General features: G+C 42.5%; 1 protein-coding gene across 1 annotated transcript in view; it reads left to right on the forward strand.

The window, feature by feature from the left end:
- CEP152 (centrosomal protein 152) overlaps window positions 1–15,454 on the forward strand; it is a gene marked incomplete at its 3' end in the record, with an annotated part of 87,018 nt that overhangs the window by 38,577 nt on the left and 32,987 nt on the right. Inside the window, exons 11-15 of the mRNA XM_082254674.1 lie at window positions 4,295–4,386; window positions 6,391–6,545; window positions 10,138–10,348; window positions 10,434–10,553; window positions 13,783–13,913. Coding sequence (XP_082110800.1) covers window positions 4,295–4,386; window positions 6,391–6,545; window positions 10,138–10,348; window positions 10,434–10,553; window positions 13,783–13,913 — 709 coding nt within the window. The remainder of the gene's footprint in view (window positions 1–4,294; window positions 4,387–6,390; window positions 6,546–10,137; window positions 10,349–10,433; window positions 10,554–13,782; window positions 13,914–15,454) is intronic.

Here is a 15,454-nt window from a genome sequence, read left to right on the forward strand (position 1 = left end):
TTTTTAAAAAAGGCCGGGAGCAGAAGGGGCGGGCCGGCCGAGGAGAAGGAAGGACGAGCTGTCATAAGAGCAGAAGGGGGCGGGCCGGGCCGAGGAGAAGGGAGAACGAGTGAGCGCAGTCCATCAGAAGTCCCGCCTCCTCTGCCGAGTCGTGTGACGTCTGTCATAGGCTGGACTTCCGATGACCGCGCTCGCTCGTTCTCACTTCTCCTCGGCCCGGCCCGCCTCCTTCTCCTCTTATGACAGCTCGTTCTTCCTTCTCCTCGGCCGGCCCGCCCCTTCTGCTCTCGGCGCTGCTTCCTGGCCTTTTTTTTTTTTTTTTTTAAATATCGGCGTATAACACGCACTGCTGATTTTTCCTCCATTTTTAGGAGGAAAAAGTGCGTATTATACGCCGATAAATACGGTAGATGTATTTTTATAATACCAGAATATTTTATTTATTACAGGTACATATATAGCACTGTCAATTTATGCAGCACTTTAGAAAAAGTTCAGCAATGGCAGCCTACGTATTTTGTTCAGCACAGGTTTTCTTTAAGTCCTTTTTGGTTTCTTTAGCTAGGTTCGCCTTTCATTGCATTTATTTTTAGCAATGTTTATATTTAAAGGGTTAGTTCACCTTTACAAAATAAAGGGACATCTGTAGATGAAAACCAACTTGAATTTTTAACCAAAGTTGTGTAATGCCCTTGCTATAGGTGTAGGCCAAAACTCCCAGGACGTTGCTATGCAAGGCCTAGCTATTACTGTTCAACTCCTCCATCAAAGGAGCAAGCTCTTTCTCTGATTTAAACCCCCTCATATGTGTTTTCTCTCCCCTGATGCAGTAGTTCTGAGATCAGAATCTGAAAGCTAATTCCTGTGATGAAGGTGAACAATAATAGTTAGGCCTCATTTATTAACCACTTGCCGACCTCCGCAAGTACATATACTGTGGCGGTCAGCCCCGGCCAGGCAAAGTACGTCACTAGCCTGTCACTCCCTTGTGAACCCCCCCCCCCCCCCGGCTCGTTCCCTAACAAGTCAGTGCGTGTGACCGGCGGACCCGATGTCCGCCGGTCACTCGCGATCGTTCGCCGGGAAGGGAGAAAGGCAGGCGGCTAATGTAAACAAGCCGCCTGTCATTCTCCCCTGTGTAAAAATGGAGATCAGACGGTTCTACTATGTAGGACCGTTGATCTCTGTTTTTACACTAGTAGCCATGTCCAATCACAGTTAGAAACACGCCCCTAGGACACACTTAACCCCTCCCTCTCCAATACAGTTAACCCCTTCCCTGCCAGTGTCATTTTTACAGTAACTGTGCATATGTATAGCACTGATTACTGCAGTAATGTCACTGGTAACCCCAAAAGTGTCAAAAATGTCAGTCAAGGGTCCGATCTGTCCGCCGCAATGTCGCAGTACTGCAAAAAAAATCGCAGATCGCCGCCATTACTTGTTAAAAAATAAAACCCCAAAAATGACAAAAATCTTTCCCTTTGTTAGTAAACGTGATAACTTTTGCGCAAAGCAATCAAAATACGTTTTTTTTTTTTTTTTTTTACCAAACCTATGTAGTATAAAACAAATTGGCCGAAAATGTTAAAAAATTTTTTGATTTTTACATTTTTTTGGGGGGGAATTTCATATAAAAAATGTGAAAAAATATTGTTATTTTTGCAAAATTGACTCTCTTTTTTTGTTTATAGCGCATAATCAAAAAATCGCACAGGTGATCAAATACCACCAAAAGAAAGCTCTGTTTGTGGGAAAAAAAGGACGTCAAATTCGTTTAGGTACAGCGTCGCACAACCGCGCAATTGTCCGTTAAATTTACGCAGTAAAAAATCGCAAAAAACCCCCTGGTCAGGAAGGGGGTAAAATCTTCCGGGGCTTAAGTGGTTAACGTCCTAGCAAAGTCCTGGGAGTTTTCAAGGCAGGCTTTGAGTTATGTATATGGCCTACACCCAAAGCAAGGACATTATTCAACTTTAGTCAGAGCTGCACAGTTTGTTTTCAGCTACAGACACCCCTTATCTGCAGAGGCAGTTTTTGTGGTAAAGGTGAACTAACTTTAAATACACTCCTACATGATAAATTGCTGCTGCGGATGATTTTCTCCCTATAGATCCTATAAAGAGGAGATAAGCTCTGAAAGCTGTGCTCTGATTAAAGTAGGCAGAGAGCAAAGGTCCAGTAAGCTTCCTGCATTATCCAAATTACTGGCTTACCTTGCCTTGTCCTGCACTTTTGTCTCTGTGTGGAGGCAGCCATCTTGGTAAAGGCAGGGTTTTGCTTCCTCGCCTCCAGCAAGGAAAACACTAAGCACATAAGTGATTTTAACAGATTTTCTTGGTACTACCAGTCAAGGACAGCAGTGCCTTCTAATCACACTGCAGATATATGGCTATGAGGCTGTGTAGAGTGTCAAGGCGCCCTCACATACTGGGAACTGCACTGCTATTTTTCAGGAGGAACTTCAGACAAAAGGTAGATTTTTCAGGCTCTTGCTTAGGCACAATTAATACTTCTAAATATTCCCTATAACAACAATTTTTAAAATTTTTGAGTTCAGATCTTTAAAAGCTTGGTTCACTTTTTCTAACATGTTACACCTGTACTCGGTGTATCATGTAACTTAATGATGCTGCAACACCCCCCCCCCCCCGCATCCCCACTGTGACAGCAGACCGCAGGTCTTCTCCCCGTTTCTGCTGCTACGATTCAAAAAAGATGTGGCCGTGCAGGGCTCCACCCATCCCACCATGTCGCTCATTCACATTACTCTGTGAAAGCAAAACTACAACAACCAACAGCCTTTGCTGCGGGTTGTAGTTCTTAACCGGTCAGCCCCGGCCAGGCAAATTGACGTATGGGTACGTCACTCGCCTGTCACTTGTATGTGAGCCAACAGCGGGCGAGCGCGCGCCCGCCCCGGCTCGTTCCCTGGGAAGTCCGTGCGTGTGACCGGCGGACCCGATGTCCGCCGGTCACTCGCGATCGTCCGCCGTGAAGGGAGAAAGGCAGGCGGCTAATGTAAACAAGCCACCTGTCATTCTCCCCTGTGTAGGTATAGTGATCATACGGTTCTACTATGTAGGACTGTTTTTCCTACACCAGTAGCCATGTCCAATCACAGTTAGAAACACGCCCCTAGGGACACACTTAACCCCTCATTCCCCAATAAAGTTAACCCCTTCCCTGCCAGTGTCATTTTGCAGTAACAGTGCATATATATATATAATATATAGCACTGATTACTGTAGTAATGTCACTGGTAACCCCAAAAGTGTCAAAAATGTCAGTCAAGGGTCCTATCTGTCCGCCGCAATGTCGCAGTACCGCAAAAAAAATAGCAGATCGCCGCCATTACGCATTAAAAAAAAAAAAAAAAAAACACCAAAAATGATAGAAATCTTTCCCTTAGTTAGTAAACACAATAACTTTTGCGCAAACCAGTCAAAATACGCTTTTTGCAATTTTTTTTACCAAACATATGTAGCATAAAACAAATTGGCCTAAAATGTTAAATTTTGATTTTTACATTTTTTTTTTTTTGGGGAATTTCATATAAAAAAAATGTGAAAAATATTGTTATTTTTGCAAAATTGTCGCTCTTTTTTTTGTTTATAGCGCAAAAAGTAAAAATCGCACAGGTGATCAAATACCACCAAAAGAAAGCTCTATTTGTTGGGAAAAAAAAGGTCGTCAAATTAGTTTAGGTACAGTGTCGCACGACCGCGCAATTGTCCGTTAAAGTCACGCAGTGCCGAATCGCAAAAAACCCCCTGGTCAGAATGGGGGTAAAATCTTCCGGGGCTTAAGTGGTTAATTAACACGGCATGGTTGAGCACCGTGGTAGTTCATTGAAGGTTTCTGTCAGTGTGTACCTGAATACTTGTACGAGGTACGAGCACACAGATTACACACAGTCTGAAAGAGCCTCCACAATCTGCTGATCGCTGGTGCAATGCTTTGCAGGCTCCCAATAAAAAAAAAAAATATTAATAAATGCACATTTTTTACCTGCAAAAAGATTTGCATTTATTTATTTTTTTTCAAAGGTGAAATTATCTTTTAAGATGAAAACAAATGAGCATAGATTAACTACTGGTACTTTGAGGCAGCTCCTATTGTGCTCAGTGCAGCAGAAGGTCATTGGGTTGAAACAAGGCCGGCCTGGATAGTTGGTATGAATGGGATTTTTCACAAGGGTCCAGTAACTAGAATTTGCTCAATTTGGAATTCTAGTCAAGTTTTATTGCTGTCTTTTTATGATCGTTCTAAACATTAACCTTTTACTTTTTAGGATCAATCCAGGAGGCTTCGCAGTTAAGATTGCAGCTTCAACAATTACATTCATCAAAAACCATTAGTGATGGCATGAATAAGGCTCTGCAGGTTAGTGTTCTTTTTTATCAGCGCAGATTGCATTACCTCAAAAGATATTAAACACAAAAAGCAAACATGTAATATATTGCAGTCTACTAATCTTTAGATATGGTGGCCGCATTTGTTTCTGTTTTTATTTAGTTTTTTTTATAGGCCTCCATTATTTTCTTCTGTTGATCTGGTCAATAAATCTGTTATTATTCAACTTCTTTTTGGCAGACCAAGCTGTCCAGCAAACGTGCCAGTTAGAGGTTGAGACAAACAATTTAAACTTAACTGAACACAGAAAATAAATTGTGAAGACGGGTTATTTATTTGCATATCTTCTGCAATAAAATACACTTACTTACCTGTTCACAATCCTCCCTTGATTGAAAATGGAGCTGTGCATGCACAGCTCTGTTTACATTTCTAGGACAGTGTGAATTTGTCAGGATGAATGACTCCACATTATTCCACCAATCAAGGTGGCTGAAGACCGGCACCCAGAAAAAGCCAGGAGAAAATGCTGGCGAGGGACCTTGTGGGTGTCAGAAGTACGTATTTGTACCTTCATTCCACTTTTACCCTGACAGGGGTGCTGATAATGAGTGCTTTTATTCATTTATGTAAAACCTTAAGGGCTCTTTCACACGGGCGATCCGATCAGATCCACCTGTCAGTTTTTTTAGGCGAGTCTGATCGGATCCTCCATGCAGCTCTATGGGGCAGCGCATGTCAGCGGAGACACCTCAGCTCACACCCGCTGCCATCCGTATCCGATCCGGTCTGTGAAATCTGGATGGATGGAAACCCTATTTTTCCATCCATTCAGGGATCGGATCGGATGAGAGTAGACAGGCGGTCCACTCTCATCCGATCCCCCATAGAGAGCAGCGGGGGGCTGTGACACCTCCCTCTCCGCACTGCAAGCGGAGACGGAGCTGTCATCCGCTGGCTCAGCGGGGATCGGCGGATCGATCCCCGCTGAGCAGCACGGATCCGCCTACAGAGGCGGACCATGTGAAAGAGCCCTTATCCTGATAGGAAAATAAAGTGTTTAACTACTTTAAAAAGTGTTACCTAGAGTTCAGTTTTGATTTGTTCGGTGAAGTGATTGTAAAGTCTCGTTTAAAAAAAAAAGTAATACCAAACATGTTATACTTACCTGCCCTATTGCAGTTGGTTTTGCACAGAGTGGCCTGGATCCTCATCTTCTTGGGTCCCTCTTCTGTGCTCCTGGCCCCTCCCTCCTGTTGAGTGCCCCTACCTCAAGCATCATGCTTCGGGGGCACCCGAGCCGAGTCACAGCTCCCTGTGTCCATTCAGACATGGAGGTGCGACCCAGCCCCACCCCCCTTTCTCCTCATTGGTGGACTTTGACAGCAGTGGCAGCAAATCGCACCACGCTGCTGTCTTCGCCAATGAGGAGGGAGTCCCGGGCAGCTGAGACAATCCTGGAACATCGCTGGATAGAGATAGGCTCAGGTAAGTATTAGAGGGGCTGCTGCACACAGAAGGTTTTTTTTCATCTTAATACAAAGAATGCATGAGGATAAAAAAACCTTCTGCCTTTACAATCCTTTTATGTCCATCTAAATCTACTAATCCATCTGCCACTGCTCTCTCCCCAGACTGACAATGCTGTTGTCTAAGGTGTGTCTGTTGCTTCTCCATCCAGAACGATAACCCCCTTAAAGCTGGCCATACACTATTTGTTTTTTTTCATTCAGCCAGCATGAATGAACCAAGACTACCAGATTCCTCCATCAACACAAACTAGATGAATGGAGGATTTCCACTCCCCCTTGCCCCAGTACATTGGATTTTGAATTCACTGATCAAAGGCTGCAGCTGATTGGCAGCCTCCATCTTTAGGGATTGGTACGCTGCAATATATGTGGGCTTAAAACCACTTTAAAAATATTTCATTAGAAAGAATGAGTGTCTTGTGAATTTCTTTCTTTGATTCTGCCCACCCTATTGAGAAAGGAATGCATATTTTAAGTCACGTGTTTTTTATTTGCACTCTAGGAAGAAATCAATGAACTTAAAGAACAAATCACAACATATGAATCTGCTGCTAAACTGGGGGTTTTCCTTAATGCAGAAGAGCAAGAAGAACTATCTGACTCCTACAGGGATTTGGGCATCAAGAAAATTAACTGGCAAAAGTCTCGATTCCAAAGGTACATTGCTTGTGCCACAAAGTGGAATTCCAGAAAAAAGGTGTATTGTAGCCTCTGGCTGGAGGAGGGCAAAAAGAAAGCTGTACACCTCCTTCTTTCCTTGCTTACTGTCATCAGTTTAAAGTTTTTGGTGCATTTGTTTTCAACATGTAGCTAAAATAAATTTGTAATATCAAATCCCAAATTAAAATGCAGCAATTATTAAAAACAATACTACTTGCATACACTATATTACCAAACGTATTGAGACGCCTGCCTTTACACGCGCATGAACTTTAATGGCATTCCAGTCTTAGTCCGTAGGGTTCAATATTGAGTTGGCCCACCCTTTGCAGCTATAACAGCTTCAACTCTTCTGGGAAGGCTGTCCACAAGGTTTAGGAGTGTGTTTATGGGAATGTTTGACCATTCTTCCAGAAGCTCATGTCAGGTCAGGGACTGATGTGGATGAGAAGGCCTAGCTTGCAATCTCCGCTCTAAATCATCCCAAAGGTGTTCTATCGGGTTGAGGTCAAACTCTGTGCAGGCCAGTCATGTTCCTCCACCCCAAACTCACTCATACATGTCTTTATTGACCTTGCTTTGTGCACTGATGCGCAGTCCTGTTGGAACAGGAAGGGGCAAACCCCAAACTGTTCCCACAAATTTGTGAGCGTAAAATTGTCTTGGTATGCTGACGCCTTAAAAGCTCCCTTCACTAGAACTAAGGGCCCAAGCCCAACCCCTGAAAACAACCCTACACTGGTCCAAATCATTTGGTGGAGGGAGGATTATGGTGTTGGGTTGTTTTCAGGGTTTGGGCTTGTCCCTTTAGTAGTGTGTTTGGAGGTCATTGTCCTGCTGGAAGGTGAACCTCCATCCTAGCCTCAAATCACACACAGAGTGGTACAGGTTTTGTTCAAGAATATCTCTATTTAGCACCATCCATCTTTCCCTCAACTCTGACCAGTTTCCCAGTCCCGGCTGCTGAACAACATCCTAACAGCATGATGCTGCCACCACCATGTTTCACTGTGGGGATGGTGTTCTTTGGATGATGTGATGTGTTGGGTTTGCACCAGTCATAGCGTTTTCTTTGATGGCCGAAAAGTTAAATTTTAGTCTCATTAGACCAGAGCACCTTCCTCCATACATTTTGGGAGTCTCCCACATGCCTTTTCTCAAACTCAAAACGTGCCATTTTGTTTTTTGCTGAAAGTAATGGCTTTCTTCTGGCCACTCTGCCATAAAGCCCAACTCTATGGAGCGTACGGCTTATTGTCATCCTATGTACAGATGCTCCAGTCTCTGCTGTGGAACTCTTTAGCTCCTCCAGGGTTACCTTAGGTCTCTGTGCTGCCTCTCTGATTAATGCCCTCCTTGCCCGGTCCGTGAGTTTTGGTGGGCAGCAGTCTTTTGGCAGGTTTGCTGTTGTGCCATGTTCTTTCCATTTGGTTATGATAGATTTGATGGCGCTCCTGGGGATCATCACAGATTTGGATATTTTTTTATAACCTAACCTTGACTTGTACTTCTCAACAACATTGTCCTTTACTTGTATGGAGAGTTCCTTGGTCTTCATGGCAGTGTTTGGTTAGTGGTGCCTCTTGCTTAGGTGTTGCAGCCTCTGGGGCCTTTCAAAAAAGGTGTGTATATGTAATGACAGACCATGTGACACTTTGATTGCACACAGGTGGACATCATTTCACTAATTATGTGACTTCTGAAGGTAATTGGTTCTCCAGAGCTTTTTATGGGCTTCATAACAAAGGGGTTGAATACATACGCACATGCCAATTCTGTTTTCTATTTCTAAAAAATAGTTTTATGTATATATTTTTCTCATTTCACTTCACCAACTTAGACTATTGTGTTCTGATCCATCACATAAAATTCAGATTAACATATTGAACTTAATGTAACAAAATGGGTAAAAATTCAAGAGGAGTAAATACTTTTGCAAAGCACTGTATATCCTCTGGCTGGGGGAAGCCTTACTTTGCATAGTGTTATTGAATTACATGTTTATTTAAAAGTGTATCTAAACCTTAGAACAACAAATACATTTATTGCGCCTCATCATTCGTTCAATATGGCTGCTGCATACTTTTTTTAAAATCAGGCTTTTGTTTTTCTTTCTTTTCAGCTGCTGATTCTGCCAGCAGCACACTTCTTATTATTGCTCACTCACCATACTGGTGTCATTCACTGTGGCGGACGTCTGAGTAGAAGAATAATTTATTAAACGTACCTTATTCCCTGCTCCGGTGCCATTGCTCCATGCTTGCACCAGTCCCCTGCAGCCTCTCCAAAGCACTCATGCTTGCTGAAGTCCTGTACTCTTTTGCTTTGGTTTCTGCCGGAGTTAAACTTTATGGACCACAGAACCTCTTCCCTTCTTCTCTTTTCAGTAACAAAGATGATCTGAGTTCTGTATTCCATAGAGTGTGCTGGGAACAATGCAAACTGATAGCAGTCAGCAGAGAGTATTGGAAATTTATCAGCTCACAAGGTTTCTGGCAGGATCAGAAGGGTTTTTTTTTTTTTTGCACTTATCAAACAGAATTAGGAAAAACATTTTTTTTCTTTTAGACTCTATGGGGTCTATTTACTAAAGCTGGAGAGAGCAAAATTAGGCTCACTTCTGCATAGAAACACCCCTGAAGCTGGAAAGGCTTACGCGTTTCGAGGCTTAGTCTCATCGAGTTCTTGATAAAAGAATCTCTGTTTGTGAGTATTTTTTTATATCTTTTATTTGAATAAACCTTTTTAAAGGATAATGCACTAGGCCAGTGCGCCCTTGTGTTTGTTATTGTTGTTGTTTTCAGCATCTAACCTCAGCCTGCTCAATTAAAGGAGTTGTAAAGGCAGAAGTTTTTATTTTTTTATCTTAATGCATTCTGTGCATTAAGACAAAAAACCTTCTATGTGAAGCAGCCTCCCCAGCCCCCCTAATACTTATCTGAGCCCCAGTGATGTCCACGAGTCCCTCAGCCGTCTGGGATTCTCCCTCCTGATTGGCTGAGACACTGCCACAGCGCCATTGGCTCCCGCGGCTGTCTATCAAAGTGAGTTAGCCAATCAGGGGAGAGAGAGGGGCAGGGGCAAACCGCAGCTCCGTGTCTGTGGGGGAACATGTCAGGAGGGAGGGGCTAGGAGCAGCGAAGGATCTGAGCCACTCTGTGCAAAACCACTGCACAGGGCAGGTAAATATAACATTTGTTGTTTTAAAAAAAAAAAGGATTTTACAATCACTTTAAGCTTTAGCAATAAAACCTGGAAGCTGATTTTTCTCTGGGGAAGTGAGCCTAATTTTGCACACTCCAGCTCTAGTAAATAAACCCCTATGGGCCTGGCCCCTTGTGGAGATATAGACTTGTAGGACCTAAGAATAAAATATTGACACTATACCTTCTGCTCATCTCTCCTTCTAAAATGCACACCCAATGTATCCCATTGCTATGTTTTGTCTAACAAATTATTGGCCTTTTTTTATATCTTTTGTGGTATTTTAATTTTGAAAATGATAAATGTAATTTGAATTGCACACTGATTGATTTATGCTCATTGAACCTTATTTAATTTGTTGACATTTGTTTCTTTGTCCATGCAGGTCGCTGCGCACAAATGGTGTCCGAAAAGACCTTTCCTCTGATGATATCATTGCAGAGCTGAAAACAGAACTAGAGCGTTGCATGAGCAGTAACAAAGCCAAACGGCAGCAGATTATTCAGCTTCAGGCTGATCTTAAGGCTTATCAGTCAAAAACTGAGGAACTGAAAAAGCAACATGAAAAGGCGGAAAAAGAAGTCAAGGATGGTGAAGTATGTTCTGTGCGGCTGTAAAGGCTAGCAGGTTCTAAATCTCTCTGGAGCAGACCTTTCTTAGGTTTACTGTTGCACTTTACAGGTCAGACCAGGGAACTTTGAGGAACGCATGGACCCCGCTGCTTCACACAGATCCACAGAACTAAGTCAGGAGATTCAAAGGCTGCTGGATGAGAATCGGAAGCTTCAGCAAGAAGTTGAGGTACTTTACTAATAATACATATATGGGTTGATTTAATAATGGGAAAGTGCAGTTGCACTTTTTTTTCTTAGTAAATGTAATGTGGTAAAGCTTCCCTTTTTTCTAAAAAAAAAAAAAAAAAAAAATACCCGATCAAGGGCAAGGAAAATAAGAAAAAGCATTTTTGCTTGCACATGATTGGATGATGTAAGTAAGCAGAGCTTTACCACATTTACTAAGCTCTAGGGAAAAATTAGTGCAACAGCAATTGCAGCATGCACAGTCTATTTGCCTTTAGTAAATCAACCACAATGGATCCAAGGGCTTGTTCAAACACATTGCGTTGAGCTACGTTTATCAGGATTGATCATTGCAAGGGAGCAGAGAAACAATTGTTTTCTAGGTAGCCTGTTTACACCATACGTGTGTGGTGGTGTGTGTTGCTTAAAAATGCAGCACGGCTCACATAGGAAGCTGCTTTCTTTAGGGGCGCTCACTCCTGACCCAGTGTTCTGTCAAAATCTCCAACCACGTCCCTTCCAGGTGACTCTCCAGCATCAGTAACTGGAGATTTTGACGAGTTGGCTGTTTTGACAGAACACCGGTCGCGTATACCCTACGGTACATGATATAATGAGTGGAGGTTGTAGTCCGCCTGCTAGTAACAAACAACATGGCCGCCTCCAAGTTGGCAACAACTTTTTTTTCCTCCTTAGCCGGTGTTCTGTCAAAACAGCCGTCTTGTTGTGTACCGTAGTTTATATGCTGCCAGTTGTTCTGTCAAAACAGCCAACTCGTCCAAATCTCCAGTTACTGATGCTGGAGAGTCACTGGAAGTGACTTGGTTGGAGATTCTGACAAGTTCACTATTTTGACAGTTCTCCGGCTGTGTGTCCATAGAACACACAGAGCACGTCTCGGCCCAGCCCCCTGCTCCTTCCTCATTGGCTGCGATGACAGCAGAGGGGGCCAGGGGGGAGAGAGCTAAGAGGTCTTCTGTTCTTGTGCACATCACTGGATTAAGAGTGGACTCGGGTAAATATTAATGGGGATAATGGGGGGGGGGGGGGGAAGCTGCTTGCAGAATGTTTTTTACCTTAATGCATAGAATGCAATAAGGTAAAAATAACTCCTGCCTTTAAAACCATTTTATTATTAAAATAAATATATGATCTTTAATAATGAAGACCTTAATTTCTGCTTGACTGACTGTTCTTTTTATTTGAGAATGGGTAATAATGCAAACAAAATAATCACACGCTTTCCAATCACTTATCACCCCCCCAGTCTATGCAGATGTATCTTAGTGAGGGGTAAGCAGGTTGTTATACCCACTCCAGTGAGTTGTTAATAAGGCGCTCAAGTCCAAGGAAAAAAAAAAAACAGACATTTAACAATCTAAGCAGTCTGTTTAAAAATGCTTTCACACAGATTTCACACATTTTCCAGTTAGCAAAATGTGTTAAAGATTAGGTCAATTGTTTGTGCAAACCTTTATATATAAAACCTCTGAAAATCAGCCAATGAGAACAGAAATGCAGAAGTTTCCACTGCTGACTTGCTCTTAAAATAAAGGGTCTGTGGCTGTTAGGGCTCACAAGGACGGCAAGAGACGCAAATATGCTGAAGCCCAAAAATCCCAGCACCTAGGGAGCTGCATTTAGCACATAGTAAGCCATAGTGGTCATACTTAGGTCATACTTGGGTCATACTTAGGAGAAAGCTGATGCTTTCATGTTTTGACATTTACGCATGCATGCGTGTATAATGTATTTATCAAACACAAAATTGCAAAAACGCGGCCATTCAAGTCTGTGGCTGCCTGTGCGCACTAGCTGTGGCTCCCCAAGGCACTTGGAAAACCAGGATTTTTACAGAAGATAAAGAGCCTCATCCACAAATATTACAAAAGACTTCAAGTTGTCATTGCTGTTAAAGAGGTCAATACACGGTATTAAGAACTGGGGTGTGTAAACTTTTGATCGGGGTCATTTGGGTAGTTTCAGCTCTGAATCTTCACTGTCCTGGGCTCTTCCTCATAATGCATTGTCTGTACTTATTGCTTACTTAGATCATCCTTATTATATTATCCTTATGAGCATAAATTTTTTGCTAATTCCTGCCCCTTATATTAAAGGGTAAGTCCAGGCAAAATCTAACGCTAAACCTGCTCTGTACCACGTTCTAAACCTAATCTATCTAACCCTGCAAAGCAAAAATCACTGTACTTGGCTTTTCTGCAGCCGATCCAGTCCCATGCTGAGCTGTTAGTGGCGGCTTCAGCGTGGAGGCGGTTGCAGGAGAGGTTCTCGACAACGAAATCCCCATAGTAAGTCTATGGGTGACATCACTTCCCATTCATTTCACAGCCATTGTCTGTCCTCTCCTGCACAGAGCATCAGTCGCTGGAGACCGGGTCAGGTGCAGAAAAGCCAAGTACAGTGATTTTTGCTTTACAGGGTTTGATAGATTAGGTTTAGAATGTGGCACAGAGCAGGTTTAGCGTTAGTTTGGTTTTTTAAGGGTTGTATTTATAAATGGTTTGAATTATTTGTCCTGTGAAGCCACATGTACATTTGTTCTGTGCAAATGCCACTAAAATTGAATGTTGTTAGGCTATTTTTTACTATTTTCTGGTCGGATGCTCTTCATTCATCACAATCCGCAAAATAAGGCATTTATGGCCACTAGATGGAGCTATAGAAAAAAAAAAAAAATACTTAGTCATCAACTCCATCTAGTGGCCATAATGCCTTATTTTCCTGAGAAACGCTATTATGAATGAAGAACATCCAACCTGGAGAGGAAATAGCCTAGAAACATTAGATTTTTTTGACAACATTTGCGCAAAATGAATGTACATGCAGATTTGCTGAACAAATGGCTCTGGCAGTTTTTTTACTGCACTCCTGAGATTTCTAGACATGATTGTCCTCCTTTTTCTCAGTCTTTAAATATACCGTATATCCCCTGTGTTTTCACTGTATAGAGTTCTGCTGCCTATATCCAGACTTAGCGCTGCCGCCCTTAAACTAAATTCCGCCTGCTATTTAGGGGTTTTTAGGAAAGAGCGATGTATCCATGTCACTAAAATGGGGGGGCCCCAATAAAATAGTGGGTTTCCATTTTTCTATAGGACTTCATTAATGCATCCGAACCTTTCTACCTAGATCAGTGCTGAGTGTAGCTTTGTATTGGTATGTTTCCACTTTTTAACATTTTCTGTTATCTTTTTTTATTATTATTATAGAAACATTTGTTGCATATCGAGGAGCTCACTGCAAGTGAAGAGAAATTGAAGGCAGCAAATCAGCAGCTCTGTAGTGAAATGCGAGAAATGATTCAAGATTTTGATAAAGATAAGAAGGAATCCATTGAACGGTAAATTATTTGACATTTTTACAACTATTTTACTTTTGTTCTATTTAGCACTTCAAACTAAAGCGGAGTATACACTAGTAGATTTTTTTAGCAAATGTGTGTACAAATATTTGTACGAACAGTTCTCAATACATTCAATAGCGTGACCAACGTAATTTAAAGTGGAACTTTAGTCCTGCTAGATCTCTTCATGCTGGCCCCTGTACAGGTTTAGTTATGTAAAACATTACAAATAAGTGCCTATACTGTTTAAAATCCAGTAATGCACTGTCTTACCCTACTCTGCATATGCTCAGTTGCTCTCTCTTTTTAGGCACTGTGCGAAATATTTAGAGGCTGATCTGCTGACAGCCTAAAGATTTACTGCTGCTCAGGGGCTCTAGGCTTCAGAAAAATGGCAGCTGCCGGCAAGGAGAAATAGTAACTATGCTGGAGGCAACTTGCAGCACACACTCATTTTGGTAGCACAATTATTAATGTGGAACTCGCTAAAGAACATTATTTTTATCAGGTTGTAATTGCTAAAGTTCACCTTTACCCCCCTTGGCGCTGGCTACACTAAATAGGCGGCCTCTCGGGCAGGTGCGCCCTGCGTGCTCCCGGCACAATTACTAGGGGCTAGTGGAAAGCTTTCCAATCATGTGACTGCCATGACAGCCAATCACGGCGATCACATGATCCTAAACCCCACCCCACCTCCTAGCATCCTAAACCCCTTAAAGGGCCAGGAGGCACCGGCTCAGAGGGCTTAAAAGTACTTCAAAATTTAATTTGCTTTAAAAAACGGTAGTAAACTGGGTAACGAGAATCCCCTGCAAACATAACACCACTATGTATTGCATTTTTACACACAAGGGTATACTCTGGAGCATCATTGAAGCTGTCTTACTATTTGTGCAGCTTATGTTGTTATTTCTCTGTTCTGGCTGAAGCTGGCACCATTTTTGCCGCTACCTCCTGATTTCTTCCACATCTGCATTTTCACCTTTTCCAATACGTCACTGTCACAATGTGCAATACAAGTAAACCAAGCCTCGTTTGCATGTAAAGTTACCATGGTGACTTAGCCCTGCATAATTACATAGTTACATAGTAGGTGAGGTTGTATAAAGACAATAGTCCATCCAGTTCAACCTGTGTAGGTGTGTGTGGCTGTAATCATCTCACATAGCCCTGAATGTTCTGATCCTTGAGATGTACGTCTAAGAGTCTTTTGAAAGCCACCATACTTCCCGCAGAAACCACCTCTTGTGGTAGAGAATTCCACAATCTTGTAGCCCTAACAGTAAAGAACCCCCCACGTTGCCTGAGGTTAAAACGCTTCTCCTCTAATCGCATTGTATGCCCTCGAGTCCTCATGCAATCCCTTTGACTGAACAGCTTTTTTTCTAAGCTGAGATCCCCATTGAGATATTTAAAAATTGCTATCATGTCCCCCCTCAGGCGTCTCTTCTCCAGGGAGAATAAATCGAGCGATTGCAGACGCTCTTCATAATTAAGGTTCTCCAATCCCCTAATCAGTTTAGTTTCCCTTCTCTGGA

The sequence above is a fragment of the Pelophylax lessonae genome (genome assembly GCF_965119305.1).
Source record: "Pelophylax lessonae genome assembly, chromosome: 4".
Lineage (NCBI taxonomy): Eukaryota > Metazoa > Chordata > Amphibia > Anura > Ranidae > Pelophylax > Pelophylax lessonae.